The 22522-nt window shown below is 41.4% G+C and overlaps 1 protein-coding gene across 10 annotated transcripts in view; it reads right to left on the reverse strand.

The window, feature by feature from the left end:
* DOCK10 (dedicator of cytokinesis 10) overlaps positions 1–22522 on the reverse strand; it is a 281208-nt gene that overhangs the window by 191310 nt on the left and 67376 nt on the right. For 8 of the 10 annotated variants that reach the window (XM_067027001.1, XM_067027003.1, XM_067026999.1 and 5 more), the window contains exon 1: positions 16351–16571. The exons of the other annotated variants lie outside the window; for them this stretch is intronic. In XM_067027001.1, coding sequence (XP_066883102.1) covers positions 16351–16512 — 162 coding nt within the window. In that variant the 5' untranslated portion in view covers positions 16513–16571. Of the gene's footprint in view, positions 1–16350; positions 16572–22522 lie in introns of those variants that run through there. 10 annotated transcript variants of the gene reach the window in all.

The raw sequence follows: 22522 nt of genomic DNA on the forward strand, positions 1-22522 counted from the left end.
ATAGAAGTTTACATTTTCCCTTCAGCAACACGGCCTCCAAAATGCAGAACTCCCTTCCCTTCATTATTTTGTTCTTCTCTTCTCCTCCCTTAGAAGGGATTAGCGCTGTTGTAAGAACTCATACTTTATGGACACAAGACTAGGAGAAAGAAGACTGCAGAATGGTTAAAGGTAGAGACATAGGGCCATCCTGCCCAATTACACTGCCAAGTCACTTCTAGTGTGGATGTCATAGCAAAAATGCTTCTTTTTGGTGGGTTATGCCAGTATCACTACATCAGATAAGAGATACTCATTTCATAGAAGAGAAGAACTCTTATTAATCAGCTTTTTAGTTGCTAGAAAAAATATGAATAATTATTGGTTGTTTTTTTTTTTTTTTTTTTGCGGTACGCGGGCCTCTCACTGTTGCGGCCTCTCCCGTTGCGGAGCACAGGCTCCGGACGCGCAGGCTCAGCGGCCATGGCTCACGGGCCCAGCAGCTCCGCGGCATGTGGGATCCTCCCGGACCAGGGCACGAACACGCGTCCCCTGCATCGGCAGGCGGACTCCCAACCACTGTGCCACCAGGGAAGCCCTATTGGTTGATTTTAAGAAACAATTATGTCTAGTATCTGATGATGTGCATTTTCTCCAACACATAATCTTTCAACTTTTTAAGTGCATATTTAATGCCAAGTGCTTTCACTTCACAGTGTGTGCAGAGGCTAAGAAGATCTGGTCAGAATCCTGAAAGTGTCTAAATTGCATGCTGTGTAGGAGTGGGGGCAGAGCCTGGCATGTAGAAAATATTAAGTAAATGTTTGCTGACTGCATGCTCCACAACAGGCACTGGTAGGAACACTTCTATGGCAAGGTCAATGTTCAGACTCAAGGCTAGCCTCAAATTTACTTTTCTGCCCTCATCTCCCGTATGGTGCTGTATATAGTCCGCAGTCCAGCTCTTCTAGGGTAGATTCTTGCCTTCCTTATCCCTCTAATGAAACCTCATTGAACTTTGTGTTTCGCTCATGGTAATTACCTTACTTCTCTTTAGAGTGTACTACTCACTTAGTACAGGCCAAATGCCCTCTTGCTGCAGTATCTTCTTAGATACAGAGCCAGTGGCTTAGTTACCTTTTTACCCTTGAGAGAGCTTAGTCTCAGAACTCTAATATAGCAGGTGCTCCATAATTATTAAGAATTTATGTGGCTTCCCTAAAACTCCCATATAGCACCTTTAACTCTGAAGCCTACAGCACTATTTCTTAAGAATTTATTTGAAAATGCTTAAGAAGCAACTTGAATTGTACTCATTTACAAAGGAAGGGCCAGAAGGCCTCAGAGAAAACTTTATAATATTTTCCTTTTCACAGTACTATTTTCAGAGAAATAAATTTGACTCCACCCATGTTTCTTGTATACAAAAAAATACTTTTCAAAGAGCCATGTTTAAATGCTGACTGAAATGCTACTTTTGGAAATTAGAAGGTATTACTAATCACTACACTGTGGCTTTCAGGGAATGTACTTACTTACTATCTATAGCAGAATTGAGCTAACTGATTAACATTATCCTGTAATAAATGCAAGTGGGCACAACAGACTCCCTGACACTTCGGATATTTGGCAAACAAAGTGCTCAGCCTATATACCGTCCACTCTCAGCCCTCTCTTTCCCTCCAAATTCTTTCAAGAGACATTTTTGAAGGGCCTGCCTATTCTTAATACCGAAAAATCAGGTGGGCTGCTAGGAAAAAATAGATGGGTGGTGCCCCAGTCATGGCTCTAGCTCTATACCTTATGCTCATTTTAGAAAGAGAACCCTATTTGATAAAAAGCATAGCTTCTGGGCTTCCCTGGTGGCGCAGTGGTTGAGAATCCGCCTGCCGATGCAGGGGACGCGGGTTCGTGCCCCGGTCCGGGAGGATCCCACATACTGCGGAGCGGCTGGGCCCGTGAGCCGTGGCCACTGAGCCTGTGCATCCGGAGCCTGCGGTCCGCAAAGGGAGAGGCCACAACAGTGAGAGGCCCGTGTACCACAAAAAAAAAAAAAAAAAAAAAGCATAGCTTCTTTGTATTAGGATATAACACAGGTTACTCTGAAAATCATGGCCTCTTTGCACTAGAATGATGTAACACATGCTATTTTTTTTTTCAGAGATGATTCTCCTGATTTATTTTTTAATTAATTTTTATTGGCATATAGTTGATTTACAATGTTGTGTTAGTTTCTGCTGCACAGCAAAGTGAATCAGTTATACATATACATATATCCAATCTTTTTCAGATTCTATTCCCATATAGTCCTTACAGAGTACAGAGTAGAGTTTCCTGTGCTATACAGCAGGTCCTTATTAGTTATCTATTTTATATATAGTAGTGTGTATATGTCAATCCCAATCTCCCAATTTATCCCCCCCCCTTTTCCGCCTTGGTAACCATAAGTTTGTTTTCTACATCTGTGACTCTATTTCTGTTTTGTAAATAGGTTAATTTGTACCATTTTTTAGATTCCACACATAAGCAATGTCATATGATATTTGTCTTTCTATGTCTGACTTACTTCACTCAGTATGACAATCTCTAGGTCCATCCAGTGGCTATTTTGAATACACAAAACTATCACAGAGTCTGTTAAGATTTATATAAGACTGAATTTCTACTTTTCTGCAACTGTAAGTTCCCGGATGTAATTCCCAGGGCAACAAAAAGGAAATGTTTGATTTATTTATATTTTCTAGAAGTCTTAGGTATTTATTTATTTCCTCCTGGAAGTCACTAAGACTACCACTGCCTCTGACAGGTGAATTGTGAAACTGTTCACATGTGGTTGTCAAACAGCATTCCTGAGACAAAGGACCCTCATTTGAAAGATGCAGAAAAATTCTAAGTGTCACAAAGAGTATAATGGGCTATAGAGCAAGCTTCTTTGGAAAGGGACCTTAATACTTGCTGGGTTTATGGCCAATTATATTTTATTGAGGCTGTGAACAAACGTGGATTAAGCTCTTCAATGCCAGCTAACTCATGGTTATAAAGTTAAATAGAGACTCACATTTAACCACTGAAACTAAAGAGGAGGGAATTACACACACCTTTGGGAACCCCTTAGGTCTAAAATAGCGTAGGTGTTAAAAAAAGTAAGAGCTCATGAAACGACCCCATTCATTGGGCACAGAATACGCCAGAATCAAACAAATAAAGTTTCATCTATCTTTTAGTCTTATCCAGTATGAAGAATGGTTTGATGATCTACATAATAAGTAAAAATTTCAGGGTTTGCCCAGTGGCTTGGCAATGGGTAGGATATACCTAAAGTATTATTTTATAATCAAGTATCTAACGTTATCATTTTATTTGGTGACTCTGACAGAAAGTAGGTTCTATCAGTGACTATCATAGGCCCCCTTACCAAATTACAGTAAGAAATTAAACCAAAAACTGGCTCTGTGTCCACACGTCCTGGGTTACGATCATGTTTACCTTTGTGATTAAACGGATCTCTTGGTGAGCCATCTACTAAAAGTCATATTAATTTTGTAAAAAGAGAAAACTACATATATGTAGGTGTTAATAATGATTATTTGTAGGGATGTGAGAGGAATGTGGGAATGTGTGTAAGAAGTTTGCATAAAGGCTCTCAAATATTTTCACTGTTTCATTTTATACCGACATTCGTTATTTACACTGTTCACGTGGTATATAAATTCTTTTACAATTTAAAAATTATAAAAGAGAAAAACTGATAGGCGTTATTCTGTCTTGGTTTTTACTCTCCTGCAACTGTAGTTTTCTCATCACGATCATTATATATTTTGGGGAAACATCTAAAGAGAAATCACTAGCTGAATTTGAATGGATTCATCTAAATCTGTACCTTGGCACGTGGAGACAGATAACCACCAGGAAAGTAAAACAATGTTAAATTATCACCATGATCAGGCACGTAAAAGGGAGCACTGACTGGGAAATCGAGCCTGTGAGAAACAAAAATGGCAAGGACAGAGCTACCAGAAAATGATACGTCTAGTTTTACTGACTGAAATAATTCCCATGTGGTATTTAAAGAGGAGAGTCAGGAAATATCCTCTAAGAACTAAGAATAGTTTAAACTTTGGATTCGCTAAACCACAAGGAATATGAGTCTAAGCACAAAATAATCTAGGGTGGGGCAGGTTCTGGAGCTCAGTAAGCCCTGCTCTGAGCCATAGATGGTGTTGAGTCAGGTCTCAACTACTTCATCCTACAGCCAATCAGCCCCAGTCTCAATTTTCCACTGCCTATGTGGCCTTCAGCACATTACTTCTATTTGACATTGTATATTCAGTATCCTTTGTAAAACAAAGAAAATGTTGAGAAATCAACATTTATTGCTAAAAGGTAAGAGATGAAATGAGAATATCGGCTATGATTTATGAATTGTATCTCAAAAATTTTGTCCTCGTTGGCTTCATCCTCACAAGGTTCAGAAATAGCAGATACAGTCCTAAGTGGCTAAATAAGGTAGTAGATTACATTTTCCACACACACCAGGCTCCATTTAAAACTCTGTGTATCAGGCTAATGGATGTACTATCATAGTTGAATCCGTGTCAGTCTGTATAGCTACATGGATGCAGACCTGTAAATTAACTGTGCATATGTGGATATTATGAGGCTGAATGTTTAAAGACAACACAAGGTTGGAAAGTTTCTTTGACTGCAAAACAGAGCCACAGACACACACAAGCACACAGATCTACCCGTACAAACTTCAACCAAACAGGGGCAGAAGGTCGGGAGGGTAAAATGAAAGTAGGGTTTACCAAGTCCAGGCAGTAAAACTTTCAGAGAAGCACAGTGTCCACTGCAAAACATCAGGGCAGAACTGTTCAGCCACGATTTCTTTACTTCTCTGTGGTCTCAGCTTGAGACTGGGCTCTCTGCTTTTGCCAAGGGAGTTTTCACAACATGCATCTGTTTGTCGAGATAGCAGTCCTCCCAAATTGAGGCAACAGGCTTCTTCCAATACTACAAAATTTACTTAGTGATACTAGAACCCCACAATCCTGTTTCTTTTTTCAATCTCCATCTTTACGTAAGTAATCTAAAGTCTTGAAGATCCTTAATGACCTTAACCACATCTGTAGTGAAATACACTTTCTCTGATAACAGATCTAAAAAGCTTCCGAAGGAAAACTTAAGTGATTCCAATGGTGCTTACTGCTTTGTGGTAAGCTCAGGTTTGGTTCATAATTTCTCTTTGTTTTAGCTGTGCAAAAAAAGATGTATTTGCGATCAGACTCTTTATTCCCCATATCTTTGCAAATGAATACTACATGGCTGTTCATGGAGACAACATTTCTAGAAATGTTCATTGGTTCATTTGCCTGTCAGTCAAAACGAAAGCCTCCAATGGCTATCACATAAGACCCTGAAGATGTGATTCTATGCCAGTTCCATCAGTTACAGATCTGCCATGCTCCACTCAACTTTCAGATCTAGAGGAACAGGATGGATACACACAATCTTTAACTGAAAACCCATCAGTATTCTTTTTCAACAGCATGGGCAAAAATGGGATGAAATATGGCAGCCTTATGAAAGAACAGACATCTTTAAGAGAAAAAAAAAGCTAGGGTGGAGGAATGACACTGAAATGTTCCATTGTTTTAGAGTGGTACAAAAGCAGAGAGAGTGGCATGGACAGATATACACTACCAAACGTAGGGTGGATAGCCAGTGGGAAGCAGCCGCATGACACAGGGAGATCAGCTAGGTGGTCTGTGACCACCTAGAGGGGTGGGATAGGGAGGGTGGGAGGGAGGGAGATGCAAGAGGGAAGAGATATGGGAACATATGTATATGTATAACTGAGTCACTTTGTTGTAAAGCAGAAACTAACACACCATTGTAAAATAGTTATACTCCAATAAAGATGTTAAAAAAGAAAAAGCAGACTGGTTTTAAGCAAACCTTACAAAAGGGCCCTTTAACATCCTCACGGCCACTTTGATTTGAGAGAGGAAAAGGCATTTCACACTTCATTTCGCTCCCTGCTCACTGAGCCTCCTCCCTGATCCTGATCTCTAGCTTTTGGTCCACTTATTTCTTCCAATGGCTTCCATTTGGGGAATGTCATTTGGTTCACTGGCTTTTTCACTGAGCCCCTTTTTGAACAATTCGTTTACTAGCGAAGTCTCTTAACATTCTAGTTGCCTTATCTGGTGGAAGAATGAACAGTCAGGCATACCAAAATGTCTCCTTTGGAATTAACACAAAAATCGTAGACAGTGTATGTTTTTTTTTTTTTTTTTTTTTTTTTTTTTGTGGTACGCGGGCCTCTCACTGCTGTGGCCTCTCCCGTTGCGGAGCACAGGCTCCGGACGCACAGGCTCAGCGGCCACGGCTCACGGGCCCAGCCACTCCGCGGCACGTGGGATCTTCCCGGACCGGGGCACGAACCCGCGTCCCCTGCATCGGCAGGCGGACTCGCAACCACTGCGCCACCAGGGAAGCCCGACAGTATACGTTTAACTTACAGAAGTCATTACTTCAATTATGATGCAGGTGGGAAGTAGATATTTTCCTCATTTCACAGATGAAAAAGAGGCACATTCTCTTCAAGAACAGGCAACAGAAGCACTGTGCTGAGTGCTTGTCCTCAATTTTCATTCAGATAGTCAACAGCACTATGAAGAATCAGTGCTGCGCTGCAAATCGGGACCCTGAGATTTCAAGAATGCAAAGAATGCTCCCATAGTCTGATACTTTTCAAAGCGCACAAGTCTGACATCAAGTCCCATGTTTTGTCATCATATAATTCTTTCTGGTACAGCACGGCATTTTGGGATTCAGAGTTCGGCAAGGTAGGAGAGATACACTTCTCAAAGTGGAACTCTGTAAACTATTCAATCTGAAGAGATTACAAACAAGAAAGTGAGTGCTTTGCCTTTTTTTTTTTTCTTTGCTCTCCCTGCTGTGGGACCCCTGAGACTGAACACCATAAGACAAAAAGATGCTGTATCTCTGCAGCATCTGCTCACCTTACTGGTTTACTCTACACAGTGACCGGAACTCATTTTCTTTGTGTTTAATCCTTCAAGAAAAGTCAAGAGAATAGTTCGGTGTAAGAGTCCCTTATCTACTGAATGACAAAATTGGTTTCCATCCCTCTATCACTTTATTCTTCTAAAATAATCAGAGACTGGATATAATTTGCTATGCTACTGATGTTATTACTGTTTTGCGGTTAGCGTTTATGTGGTTGTGGTTGAACTAGAACTGTGCACATACTCTGGCCCATTATCTCTGGATGGGGAAAGGAAGGGTAGGTAGTTTAAAAGAGTGAGGGTCTCATCATTTTGAGACCTGGGCAAAGGTGACTAGTCTGCCACCAACACTTATGAAAGCTTACAGATATGTCAATTTGTCTTTCTGGCTCTGGGTTTCACCTTTCAAATGAGGCAGCTGAACTCTATGATCCCCAGTTCATAACGTCATTATTTTATATAATCTACATGGAAAACTCTGAATTTTTAAGAAATTGCAGCTTGCCACGCGGGACACAGCCGAAGAATGCCGTGGCAGAGACCTGAGTCCCTGAGTTAACAGAGACAGAAGGCAGGAGGGTGCAGTGGGGAAAGTGGGCCCCGCTCAGGCTGCAGGAGTGGAGAGGAAGGGGGTGAATCGGTGGGGTGTGTGTGGTTGCATAAGAGCCAGAGAAGGGAGGAGGGTGGAGTGCAAGGGGAAAGTGGTGTCTCTGGGTCGCAGGGAAGGCGGCAGTTACGGGTTTGATAAGGGCCACCCTGGGGTTGCCCCTGACTTCATCTCTAGCCTGGGTAGCTTTTCCATTTTTAATTAATTAACTAACTAATTCACTTTAAAATTTATTTTGACTCATTTCCCAATCTGATAACAATATTTACGCACCTTAGAAAAACTTTCTAGAGACAGGTGAAAAATGACACGTTTACTTCACCCCAAATCTTCCTATTAACAGATACTCTGGTCTCCCCTGCCCCCTCCCTATACACTTTAAAGAAATTAAATGACCTATTTTTTGTTATTTAGTTGTATTTAATTCAGAGAAACAAACGCCCGTGGGGAAGCAATAGACAATGCACTGGTGAAGGCGGGCCGAGCCCTTTGCTGTTCACCACTCCCCGGTGTGTCAAGGCGGAGGCAGTGTGGCACCGTGGCTACAAGCAACCGCTCCGGGTTCAAATCCCAGTCCAAGTCCCTACCAGACGCGCGACCCCGGGCCAGTTCAGTAACCACGAGGTATACTCGCACTGCCCACTGCAGCAGCCACTAGCCAGATGTGGCTATTGAAATGCGGCTAGTGTGAATGAGGAACTGAATTTTTAATTTGAGTTCATCTTAATTAATTTTGGTTTAACTTGAAAAACTGGTACTCTAGCCAGTTAGTGGAAAACTTTAACTAGTCTTGAAACAACCTGGCTACGTGAATTTACTCTTTCAAATGTAAACTTTATGAAATCTAAATACTGCACGAGTATTTGTGATAAATATTTAATATTCCATTTGGAATGTGTGATAAGTATAAATACACACTGGATTTTGAAAACTTGGGATAAAAAAAAGAAGGTAAACTATCTCATTAAAACTTGTATATTGATTATATGCCAAAATAATAAGAGTTTGGATATACTGGGTTAAATAAAATATATTATTAATTTCATCTTTCTTTCTTTACTTCTTAAAATATGGCTCCTAGAAAATTTAAAATTATGTGGCTTGCTGTATTTCAGGTGGGCAGAGCTACTCTATATGCTTTTATTTCTTCCTTAATGATATGGGAATAAAAATAATTTCCTCCAGTAGCTGTTGTGGCAATAAGAAAAGATAACTGCCAAGTTCTTAGCAAAGTGCTTGACAAATAGCTGGACGTGCTCACTCGAGAGCCGTTCTTCTGTGGACGTGATTTCCATCCTTACCTCCTCTGACTCACGGAACAGAATTTGGAGATATTCTGTGGGATATTCAGTCTGTTCTCATAAAGTGCATGAGAGCCAAGAAGGCCACTGACAACACAGGGACCAATGGATGGCAGGGATGCTGATAATTTACCAAATGAAGCCATATTTTGTTTTCACCTCACAGATTCCTACTTTTATAACTTTCATGACCTGTAAGATATGGCTTACATTCATTCATTCATTCATCAAACCTTTTACTGAGTACCAATTTGTTAAAGAACCTAGATTCCATAGTTTTGCATTCTTAAGTTTCTTAATGGTTATAGACCCGTAATAAAAAAAAAATCTGCTCACATCAGGAAACACTGAAATAGCTTTAAAATGACAAGATGCAGTCTATTCTTCATCTCTAAGTTAATAACTTCAGTTGTCCTTACTGAACTTAAAATGTATTATCTTTTTTTCTTCTCCCTCTCACCTGATTTTCTACTCTATTATTGTGGAGGTTTTAAATTCTAAACATTTCTTTTTAAGATTTTGTATGTTTTTTCTTTGTTCCTTATTTCTAACTTTGGCATAATTTGGAGAACTGGAAAGATGAAGTATTCTTTTATAAACGATAAAGGGAAAACAAAAAGAAACTAAAAGTTAAATTTTAGAAAAGTGGCAATTGATGGATAACATAGAAGAGAATCTCTAATAAACAAAGGTGTTCTTTGAATAATCTATTCAGTAAGTATTACAGTGCTCCTGTAAATATGCTAACCTTGAACTTCCATTTCTCCACATTCTATGAAGCACAAATTAAGTTTCCTTTTAGCAGTTCAATTCTTTTTCCTAAAATAACTCTTTAAAGTATATTAAATTTGTGAACCTCTCTTAGTTTCAACAAGACAATGGAAGCAATCCTAATAGCTAAAACTTAGTGAGGTCTTTCTAAGTTCCAGGTACATAATAGATCCTTTACTTGTATTCACTAATTGAACTTTAAAATAACTCCATGAAATATCTCAGTAGACACATAACAGCCCTCCAAAGTTGTCCATATCCTAAGCCCCAGAACTTGTGACTATGTTATTTACATGGCAAGGGGGGAAGTAAGCTGCAGATGGAACTAAGGTGGCCAATCAGCCAACCTAGAAAAGGGGAGAGTATCCTGGATTTTCCAAGTGGGACCAGTGTAATCCACAAGCATCCTCTGTAAGTGAAACAGGGAGGTAGGAGAGTCAGGGGTCAGAGTCAGAGAGATGTTTGAGGACACTATGCTACTGACTTTGAAGATGGAATAGGTCCATGAACCAAAGGTTCTTAACCCATATGGCAACACAATAAAAGTTAGGGCTGGCACTTGGGGCAAATGCAGTAAAACCCTAGTGGAAATGGCCTCCCCACATCGCTGATGAGTCACCCAATGGATAAGGAGCTCTCACTGGGACAGTGACCTACAGTGACCTATCAGAGATGCACATCTCTGATACTGTAAAGTTAGCTCCCTACCTGAGAGATTTTGTCCTTGTATAACGCTCACAAAGTGATTTCATAAAAATAAACCTTCTGATGCTTCCAACAGACAGAATAGAGAGTAGTCTGCATTTCACAAACCCAGAAAAATGAATCAGCATGTCTGGGTCATATGGGCTTTTAAGTGATGGCTTGAGACTCAGACCCTGGGCCTTCTGACTCCAAATCTAAGATTCATCGTTGAATCACAACCGTTCTCAGACCCTCAGGTGGACAAAAGGTGCCCAGGAAAAACCCAAGTTCCTTTACACCTAGTTAGGCAGAGACCAAGTACACTGCAGAAATCAAATAAGTTAAAAAAAAATAAAAAAGAGAAGTTTCCATTTTGGTCGAGCCCACATCATTCACCAGAGTGGGGTTGGCAAACTTTTCCTGTCAAAGGCCAGATTGTAAATGTTTTAGGTGTTGGGGCCATATATGGTCTCTGTTGCATAGTGGTCTTCTTTTTCTTCCTTTTTTGTTTTGTTTTACAAAACTTAAAAGTTGTGGAAACCATTCTGAGCTCACAGGGCATATAAAAACAGACTGTGGGCAGGATTTGACCCATATACCGTAGTTCATCAGAGCCATGGACCTGACAACCACCAAAGGATGACTTGTAATGTAGATCTTAAGCAGTACCTGAAGTTTACTGGCTCTGACATGTTTATCCTATAAGTGCACATCCTTGACTCACAGAAGAGAGTTCACCTCCCCGACTCACCACAAGTTAGGCTATTTTTATTTTCCTCTGTCTTCAACCAAAATTAAAGGCAAAGCCACGTTTCGCATGCTATCTGCACTAGATCCCTGGCATTCACAAATTTAAATATCATGGTTTCTAGTATTCCGGAGACACCCCCAAATGCTCATGGATTTTAAAAACATTTCACTTTTGAGTTAAGATCCTAAAATTGTGCTTGGGAGTTGGTCATATAGTGAGAGAGACCAGCAGCCTGCCTAGCACTTGCTTCTTGTCCTCCTTCTATTTTATCTCTACCCTGCATCATATAAATGGATAAATGCTCTTGGGGTGGGGGGCAGGGAGGGGAAGAGGAAATAGGCCTTAAAATGGAAACCAACTTCCAGGGTTGGTGATTAGTAAATTACATCAGAAATCATAGACATTCCCCAGAAAACAGCAGATCTCCATAAATTAAATTAGTGTCTGAGGCCTTCAACAAAATATGCTATAAAGGATGTAAGGAAAACTAATTCATGAAAAGGTTTCTGTTAATTCTCCCATCAGAGCAAAAACGTTTGAAGAGACAAACTAGAGCTTTGAAGGAATTTCCTCATTTTTTCCCAGTTAAATTTGACTGCATTTTAATAAGCATTGCAATAGTCTCAGATGGTAGGATTCATGTGTCCCTTGCAAAGGCCAAGGGCCTACAGTGATTTATTTTGATGTGTACCAAGTGTCTCCACTTTGGACTATGCAGCCAAACTATAATCAGTGCCAGCCCAAAGCTGATCTCTATATGAAGACTCAGGACCTGGACTCAGCAATGAGATTCTTTGATATAATGATGACTTGAGTGCAAAAGCCTTTTGCAGAACATTCAAACTCTTGTATTTATTGTAGTAGCTGTCTTCATTCTTAACTTATTCCTGGACATTTCAATGAAGAGTTAGGAAGGCAGCTTTAACAGTTGAACTTTTCAAGTTGGTGTCAATTGCTTAAAGATTTCAAATCATTGATGATACTCAACTTTTAGTCTATAAAAGCAATGCTGCTGGGCACCGCTGGGGTACAAAGCCTACTTAGTTCCTGCCTACATGGGGTTTTCCACCTACCAGTGGGATAAAAAAATATGAATAATAAGGTAAATAAACAATTAAAAGTTCAATGAAATAGCTAAAGATATGATTAACTACAAATGGATTGACACACTATAAGTATTATAGGAAATTAGAGGAGAGATCATGTATTCATTCATCAATCATTAATTGGTATTTATACAGTGCCAGGCATTATATCTTCTCTTTAGGCTCTTCTTTGGGACTCTGAGCTATATATCCAATTTCCTATTCGAAACCTCCATGTATAGACCTCACAGGCATTTCAAACTTAACATGTCTTACAGTGAACTTAGATTAGCTTGCCAAATCTTCCCCTGCAGGCTTCCCCTTCTGATGGCAACTCAGTCCTCTGATTGTGCAGGCCAAAAAACAAACAAAAAAAACAAAACCAAAATACCATACATTCATCCCTCATTCCTCCCTTTCTCTCACTCTTTGTGTTCAATTTGTAAGCAAACTCTACTGGTTCTACTTTTAAAATATATCCGAATCGAACCACTTCTCAAAACCTCAACAACTACCACCCGGGTCTTTAGCTGAGATCACTGCAGTAGCTTCCTGACTAGTGGTCTCCCTGCTTCCACCCTGGATCCTTGGCAGCCACAGATCCTGTTACTGCCCTGCTCAAGGCCCTCCAAATTAACAAACCTATAGTTAACACAGCACTTACTACCCACTAGGCACTGTTCTAAGCTCTTTACAGGTAGTAACTGAATTCTCACAATAGCTCTACACGGTAGGTCCTGTGACTCTCTGCGTTTCATCAGTGAAGAAATGAAGGCACACTTGGGACAAGTCAAGATCACACAGCTAGTGAAGGGCAGACACAGGACTCAAACCTTGACATTCTGGCCCCACAGCCCATGCCCCCAACTTCTGTGCCTGCCCCCTCCAATGGCTTCCCTTCTCACTCCCAGAAAAAGCCCAGGTCTTCATGATGGCCTGCCAAGCCTCACATGACCTGTCCCCTGTTACCTCCACGATGTTCTTCTACTGCCTTCTCCTTGGCTCACTCAGCCACGTTGGCTTCCTCACTGGTCCTCAAACGCCCCAAGCTTCTTCCTGCATCAGGGACTTTCACCCTGGCTGGTACTTCTGCCTGAGCCATTTCCCTACACAAAGTGGTCCAACTCACTCTTCACCTCCTTCAGGTCTTTCCCCCAAATGTCACTTTTTCAGTTAGGATGTCCCCGATCCTTCTTATTGATAATCTTAATAATATATCTAGACTTGATCCCAAGCACTTAACATCCTTACCTCATTAAACGCTCACAACAGCTCTGGGCTGAGGGAACTATCATCTCCACCTTACAGAGGAGGAAAAGAGGCACAGAGTAGTTTAAAAGTATGCAGAAGGTCACACAGCCGATAAGGGATGAAGTCAGGATTGCAACCTAGAGTCTCTGGCTCTAGAGTCTGTGTTCTTACACACACACACACACACACACACACACACACACACACACACACACCCCACACACATGATCAATAGACAAAATCTGGCGACTAGTAGTCGATGGAAAAGTAAGAGAAGAAAAAATCAGTTTGTTCAGAAGCTTGTAGCCAGAGTGAGAGGACGATTTCGCATATCAGGTTAAAGGAGGATGCAAGGTGGAGGATGTAGATGATCAGTTTCCAGAGCGCTGTTTCTCAGAGCGTCATCCACCACGCTCCTCCATCAGGATCTCAGAATCTGAGATTCTCAGAAACACTCAGGGGGTGTTTGCTAACACTGCAGATTCCTCGGCTCCACTCCAGACGTTCTTATGTAGAGTCGTTGGGGCCAGGAGCCCAACGGTTAGTATAAATAAGAAATCCTGGATGGACCTAGAGATTGTCATACTGAGTGAAGTAAGTCAGACAGAGACAAATGTCATGTGATATCGCTTATATGTGGGATCTAAAAAAGGGGTACAAATGAACTTCTCTAAAAAACAGAAATAGAGCTACAGATGTAGAAAACAGACTCATAGTTACCAGTGGGTAAGGGGGGGGGATAAACTGGAAGATTGGGATTGACACTACTATATATAAAATAGATAACTAATAAGGACCTACTGTAGAGCACAGGGAACTCTACTCAATACTCTGTAATGTCCTATATGGGAAAAGAATCTTAAAAAGAGTGCAAATATGTATATGGATAACAGATTCACTTTGCTGTACACCTGAAACTAATACATTGTAAATCAACTATACTCCAATAAAAATTAAAAAAAAAAAAAAAAAAAAAAAACTCCTAGGTGATTTTGAAACACATTCAAGGTTTCAAACCACCATCTTGGAAAATAGGAAATCATTTCATTGACTTAAATTAGGACACTAAGCATCGGAACTCTAATTCCATAATGAGACCTGCAAAATATACTATCACAGTTAAATTTTGCAGCTTAGGGCAGGGATCTTTGATGGGTTTGTTCATCGGTGGATTCCAAGTACCTAGAACAGTGGTTGGTCCATAGTGCATCGGCAACAAATAGTTGTGGAATGTGTGAAGCTTCAAGTGGCCCAGAGGAAACTTTCAAGATGTGCAATAACTTTCTATGAGCACATTTTACTCTGAGTGGTCCAACATTTCCATCAGACTTCTCATAAAAATTCACTCTTCTCAGTTTTATCATTATTTCCTTAGAGATATGAACAGAGTGAAAAAGTATATTGGCTTTTGGAATTATTGATCTAAGTGTGACTTGAGGCTCTGGCATTTGGCAGCTGTGTGATATAAACAAGGTATTCAATCTTTCCGAACCTGTTTTCCTCATCAATAAATCCATTATCACCTCATTTAATGTCAGTTAAAGGTATCATATGAATTAAAAGGATCTTTGAAAAAATAACAGGGCATTGTTATTAGGTGAATTTATTATTTTTTATTTCTCAATTACTTTGAAATATAGTTTTGGGGGCAAATTTCTAGCTGCAAAATTTTATAGTCTAATTAGTAAAATTAGGAAAACTGACTGTTTTAATGACTGAGATGGCATGAGTAATACACATAGCTATAGAATGTGTTACTGCTATTAACAGTTAAACTTGGAGCACAAATGTCTCAAATCCTTTTACATTTAATTTGTGAAAACCCATGGGAAAAGGAGTACGAAAATATTCCCACTAAGTGTTTCCTCTTAGAGATAATCATAGCCCAACAGTTGAAGAACAGTATTGCCCTTTTGAAAAGCAGATATTGATTTATTGGAGAAATTGGCATAGAATGTTATAGCTTAGTATTCTGTCCCTCAAAGGCACAGCCCAAGCCAAATGACTTTCATTTAAAAACTTTTAGTGTAACAGGTATTTATCATTCATTATTTACTGCATCCTTGATATCTGAACATTGAAATCTAAGAGAAAAAAGTCGATTGTGCTGAAACCACGCAGACTTCAATGCCTCCCCAATTTTGGAAACTTTAGCACACTACTTCCGTCCCAACATTGAATTTCAGTGACTAAGCAAATCTCTCCCTGAACCTAAAGTAAGGAAAGATTCTAACCTCTACTTTATTCTTGCTGATCAAACAGATACACAACGGAGTAACACTATTATAATTAAAGCACAGACAAAAATGTAATTTGACAAGTGGCAAGAAACAGCTTTCTAATCAAAACACCATGCATTCCACAAAATTCTCAAAAACTTCATTCTGATTTTATGCGTAAGTTAAGCATTTTGGAAAGGCATTTCCATAGCAGCCTCAGAAATAAAGGCCTCAAATACTTTGAAGTTCGAGATCTAACTACCAACATTTACACAACTTGATGGGTTACATGTGATATAGAAATATCTATCTGGGGCTCTACTTTCAAATTTGAGTTATAAAATAAATCCACTTAATTAAACGAGACTTCAAAATTTTCTGTGTCTGCACAAAAGTTAATAACAGCATACAAAATGTTAGGCAGAAGACTGTTTCTCACAGACCAATAAACTGCACATTTTAATGACAGATCTAAGAGAAAGAAAACCAATTCTTTGAATAATACATGAAACAATTTTGAAAGATTTTCCCCAAACAGGAAAGCACAGTAGTAAACTCTAGGTCACACATTTATTTATCTAAAGCTGAAAACCCAAACCTCGAATGGCAGCCTCATTTCTGTAATAACAGTTTAATCAGCGGAGGCTGCTTTGCCACAGATACCATACCATTATGATGAGGGTTCTGGGTCTACTCATTTCATCGTCACTTTCCAGAGGCAAAATTTCATGGGATGGTTCCTCCTGGCGTCGTCTACAAATGTGTGGACAGCTCCTCTGGACCACAGAACGAAAAGCTTGAAGCAGAACAATGCTGGCAGTGCAGCCCATCGCTGCATCCTGGAGCCCACAAAATAACTTCTATGTTGATGCTATGTTTGAAAAACAGTGGCTCCTTGTCCCTGAAAACAGCCTACATTGCAGCTGCAGCGAGCTCGCTCTCCAATCACTTCCTTGAGCCCTGATCATCTGATCACTGCCAAATAGCTTGGATGCAGAGATGGGAAAGATTTGATCCACTGAAACTGAACACACTCAGGGATATTAGAGCATTTCGCTCAGAAAGCATTTCTCAGTTCATTTCAAGAGCATGTTTCCTGTGCATTACAGTGATTCTCTTCGATTCTAGTTTCAGAGGTCTGAATAAATATATCTTTCCCTCTCAGACACTCAAACAAATCACTCTTTTTCACATTAAACAACTGAAAAGTTGACTTCACACTAACGTTTTTTTTTTTAGGCAAATGAGTGTCATACAAAGAGTGACGTGATGGTTTAAAAATGTTAAAACTTCCAGAAGTAAATTTTATTAGACACCTTACTAAGTGACTGGGGTTTTACTTATCAGAGCTCGTAAGTTCCAGAAATGAAATGGGCTCGTCTGAAACATGCACTCCGCTGAATCAAAACGATTTATCAAAAGTATGCACGCATTAACCAAACCCATGTGGGTGACACCACTGTTCCCCCTGTGATTTCCTCTCAATAGCACGCTTGTTCTGTTCCCACACATGCAGTTCTGCAGCCTAATACATTTTTATATTTACACAGGCGGCTTGCAGGGCTGAAAATATCTCTATTAACTGAGGTCAGGCAGGGAGCTCCACCGAGCTGACCTCTTAGAAAAAGCAGCTGTACAGCATTTTTACATCCTATCAATAAGAATTCAAGGCTGCAGGAAGGACTTTGTGGTCTTTGGTAGTTAAGAGTCTAGTATTCCCTGACTCCTGTGAGACCAGTCACCTAGGAGGGAACCGGAGAGATGCTTAGCAGTCACGTGACCTGCTTGGAATGGCCTCAAGGTCTAATGGTATACTCTAAGAGAACAGGACAGCAGGGGATGCTTGCACCAAAAATATCTCGTGGAAAATAGATTTTGCTTACAAATGAAGAAACTATGAAATCCCCAGTAGGATTTTTCAATGTCGAGATCTTTCTGTTTAGCTAATCCTTTTGTTGTCACTCTCGGAGATTCAAAAATGTTTTCTTTGGTTTCTGGGCTCCTCAGAGCAGAGGGTGTTGCAGGAAGTTTGGAGGTTTGTTTTGCTCTAACGTGTGACCCCAGTGAAGTGGCTTTCACAGAAGCGCCTAGCAGAAGGCTCAATTAGGCATTAATTGCTCCGTAATCTGTCACAACACAGCCTTGTTTTAATTGGTATGTTTGCCAGAGAAGTAAAACTTTTTTTTTTTTTCTTTTTTAAGAGGTACTGGCTACCAGTAGTTTTGCATCTCCCTCTGTTTTGAGCAAACATATTTTAGTGAGGCTGGAAAAAGAAGAAAAAAATACTAATGATGCTGGCAAGTCCCTGAACTCCCTCCGGACTTTTGTCAGAGTGCCCAGGTGCTAATCTAAACCATTTTTTTTTTTTTTTTTTACTCCAAACAACTAGGGCATTTACAGAAGAGAGGTTACAATTTAGCCTGTCTGCTTTGTGTATTGAATGTCTATATAAATGGTGTCCACCAGAAACAAAGCATGGAGTGGGTTTCCATGATCATGAATGTGTCTTTTCAAGTAGGATTGCTCCTCGGGGCTCCTGGATGTCGGTGCTCCGCCCTGACCACCCACTCCCGTACCCCATGACCTATCATGCTCCAATCAGTCCCTCGGGTTCTGGTCATTTGCTCGTGACCGAACAGCTCAAACGCAGCAAGGCACTGACTGGAGGTGCTTAAACACTCCGGCAACTCCTGTGGGGAACAGGAAAGGGAAGGTGGACCCTCAGTTGCACACCACGGGCTTGGCAGGGAAGAGGCAGTTCGTATCCCAAATTCCTTTCTAGCCACCTCTCGCTAAGTCTGGCTAACCTCTGGGGTGGCTTTTGGAGTCAGATGTTTTGGCCGATGCCAAAGTCTTTGCGGGAAACAAAGGATGTGCTTTCTAGCTATTAGAGTCCTGCTCTATTCATTGATCACTGTTCTGTCTCTGAGGAATTCATCCCTGTTATTGATGGACTGCTATTATGGATGGAGTCTCAAAATTCTCCTCTCTCTCTCTCTCTGTCTCTCTCTCTCTTAACTTCCGTCACCAAGGAAAGGGAACCTCCAAGAATTAGTTTCTTGCGAATTCATTACACACTACAGTTACGCAATGGACAAGAGACCGGAAGGATGAAAACCAGAGAATAATAGCTGGACGTACAGTCCAACGTTTTCTTATGAAAATTTTCAAACACGCAGCAAAATTGCAAGAAAGGGATTGGATTCTGAGCTCTAAGTTTGAAATAGTAAATAAGCTGGACGTGCGCTAGGGTGGAGGAAGAGATAGAAATCAACCCACAGAGACAAGGGACCTTTCTTCCCTCACATTTGGCATAGATGCTGACATACAGGAAATATTAAAAAAGGAAGAATCAACTCCCCACAGGAATCTGCCATTTTCTTAGAAGTATTCATAAAATGAATCATTCATTTGGCCTTCAAGCATTAACTGTGCACCGAACGCTATTGCTGATGGCAGTATGTTATCTTAGAAAACAAGCATGCACTCAGATGCAAATACTGTAATTGAGAGATGAAGTACATATGTTTCCCTCCCTTCTTCCCAAAGTCCAAGTGAAATGACAGCAAAGCAGCATAAAAGGGAATATTTTAATTACAGTGAGAAAGTTGGGGGCGGAACGGGTCTCCGAGCAGATGAGAGGTTTCAGAGTTTCTCCGAAAGATGAAAAGTGAATATGGTCACATTGATCAATAACCAAAATCGGAGGATGAATAACAACTTGCAGGGCAGGAGGAGGCCGTGCAAAGAGGAGCCACAGTTTTCAACAGAGCCCTGGAGGGGGCCTCCGAGCTCGAGGAAAGTAGGCACTGGGTGTGAGAGAGCAGCTAATGGACTCTACCCCTCACCCCAGCAGACAGAACTTTAGAGCCCAGTAGCTCTCTGCAGAAGGGCAAACGATTCCAGAATAAGTAGCCCGGGTGTCAGCTCCCCTTGGCCGGTGGAGGTGGCCATGCCTACAGCCTGCCCGCCTGGCTCACACACACTCTGAAGAAAAGATGGCAATGGACACTCCTGTCAGCTTGAGAGCTTTGAGTCAGGTGTCAGCCTGAACCTAGTGAAGAAGGGGGCCTCTAGGACTTTTCTCCCTGTTCCCAGAGCTGGAGGGCAGAGCACTCAGGCTACCTAAACTAAGGAGAACCCTCCTTATATTTGGATTTATTCATAGAGGAACTGACAGTGTATGTACTGAGTGACACGGTCCAAGTCTAACTGATCCCGGTGGCAGCCTGGAGGAAGAGGCGGTGGCAGAAGGCAGTAGAAAGGCTCCCCGTGAGCTGCACCGTCAGACACACTCCTGCTCACGCTGTAACATGGAGATAATGCATTACACCTGTCAGGATGTCAGCGGGAGGAGAGGACCTGAAAAGACCGATAGAGAGGGACTTCCCCCATGGCGCGGTGGTTAACACTCCGCGCTCCCAATGCAGGGGGCTTGGGTTCGATCCCTGGTCAGGGAACTAGATCCCACATGTATGCTGCAACTAAGAGTTCATATGCCACAACTAAGGAGCTGGTGAGCTGCAACTAAGGAGCCTGCCTGCTGCAATTAAGACCCGGTGCAACCAAATAAATAAATAAAAAGACCAATAGAGAGCCTGGCCCATAATCATCCTTCACTGAGCAAGTGTAAGACTATCTCTGCTGATGGGGAGAGTGAAAGCTCGATCTCCTCCCCAAAGCCTCCAGGTTCGGCTTACACATGACACTGCCTCCGAGAAGCCTCCCCTGACAGACCTCGTTTCACAGCCCGAGGTAATAAGGAAGCGCAGTCCTTATTACGGCATCCTGTGGGCTTCCTTCCTAACACATAAGCTGAAATTACATTCCGGTGGATTTCATTTTTAAGAGCTGTCGTCCCTTCTCTGTAAGAGCTGAGATTGTGCTTCGTTCACTATAGGCCCTGTGTAACCATGCAGTAGATGCTCAGTGAATAATAATAATAATAATAACAATAATGATACTTATAATAAAGCAAGCCCTTCCACAGCACTTCTTATGTGCCAGGCACAGTTCTACTTAATATTTACACATACGGATTCGTTTACATCTCCATTATGAGGTCGTGCTCTGATCACCCCCATTTTACAGTTGAGGAAACCGAGGCACAGAGAAATTAAGTGACTTGCTCCTAGACTCACAGCGATTTAAGTGGCAGAGCCAGAATTTGCATTGAGCTGGTCTGGCCACAGGGTCTGAGCTTTTTAAAACCAATTCTGAAAGCCAAATATATGCCAAGTAAACCTTGTATCTTCCGAAGGTGGATTTATACCAGAAAAACATTTGGCACATGGCAAAGTGTAGGGATGCAACCCTGGAACATCCCCTGTGAGAGCTGGTTTGTCCTTCAGAGGAAAATTTGTGATGTTTTCTGGGATCACAGTTTCAGAAGGCAGCTAGTAGTGTTAGCAAGCTGTTTGGGGTGATAACTTCAATTGCATTTTAAAACATTTGAAAATGTAATGAATTCGGTAAGATAATTTTTAAAAAGATGTGTTGTGCTTACGATGTGAAGCATCATTGGCAGAAATGACTCACCCGTCTAAACTGGCTCTGAAAGCACATAGTTCGAATACGGAATCGTGATTGGCTTGCTCTGTAACTCCTTGATACAACACCTGTCCTTACATACAAAGATGCTGGTTAACACCGAAATGCCCCAAGAGGCTACTTTGGGCCCAACAAGAATGAAGCCATCCCCCTAGGACACCCTTTGAGCCCGGACATGGCTCCAGGAAGAAGCCTGCTGCCACTTCCCCTGGAATCCATAGGAGGCTGACAGCCTGAACACCTTGCTGTTCACAGGGAACCAGCCACGTGCTTTTCTGGGCCAGCATGAGAATTCGGTGAGGACTATGAACTTGGTGGAGTGGAACTGCCCCCAGTCCTTCTTGTCCCCTCCTTCACCACCAGCACTACTTTATACAGAGTTGTGTGATGGAGAGAAACTGGAGATGAAGGTAGAAACTTCCATCCACTTTAAGTTGGAGCACAGCCTTTCCACGGGAAGTCAGTGCTTTGTGGAGTGAATCAGTCAATCAATATGTAATGAAAACAGACTTCTCCTCCTCTTCCTTATCATTATCACCCTCGAGGTCTGAATCCCGCTGGGCTGCTTTGGAAATTTTCCAGAGGCTCAGCAATTGTTCCCCAGTGACAGTGACCCCAAAGGAGGAGAACCCTCATAGATTAAAAGCAACTGGGGCTTTAACCCCAAGCTGAACAAAACCAGGTCACGGACCTGGCCACTTTCCCAGGGCAGGGATTAGAATGAATCTTTTAACTTGTCTGTTTCCAGATGGGTAAGTCCCCTCAGGTATATAAACTCAATTAAGTGGATAGGAGGGAGTCGATCAGTGCTTTCTTAGCTAAAAAGTGGAAAACACAACCCGGCGGCGACGTGATTCTCCCTGAAGCCCAGTTGTTCTTTATCAACTTGCATCTTTGCCTCTCCTGGTGTTACTTCTACTCAAGAGCTTGGGACTTAAGTCTATTTTGATAGTAACCATGACCTCTTTTTCCCCATCTGTGATTTGTAGAGTTCTCTTCTTTCAGCTTCTCTCTCTTCATTTTCACTTAATTATAGTGGCCCCCTCTTTACAGGCATCTTTCGAACTTGCTGACATCTATTGAGTTGTACAATTAATCACTTTGGAAACAGCCACACTGTTCGTTCATTTAAGAAATCCAGGTGCTGCTCCCAAGCTCTTCTTTGTCTTCATTTCCCTCCTTTTGGCACCAGTTCAGCTTAAAAGCAGATCACTCTTTGGTTGGTACCTTTAGATGCGTCAGAAAATTATCCTTCATCTCTCTCTAGGGTGGCTTCCTCATCAGCAGCTT

Source organism: Kogia breviceps, chromosome 2 (assembly GCF_026419965.1).
Source record: "Kogia breviceps isolate mKogBre1 chromosome 2, mKogBre1 haplotype 1, whole genome shotgun sequence".
Lineage (NCBI taxonomy): Eukaryota > Metazoa > Chordata > Mammalia > Artiodactyla > Physeteridae > Kogia > Kogia breviceps.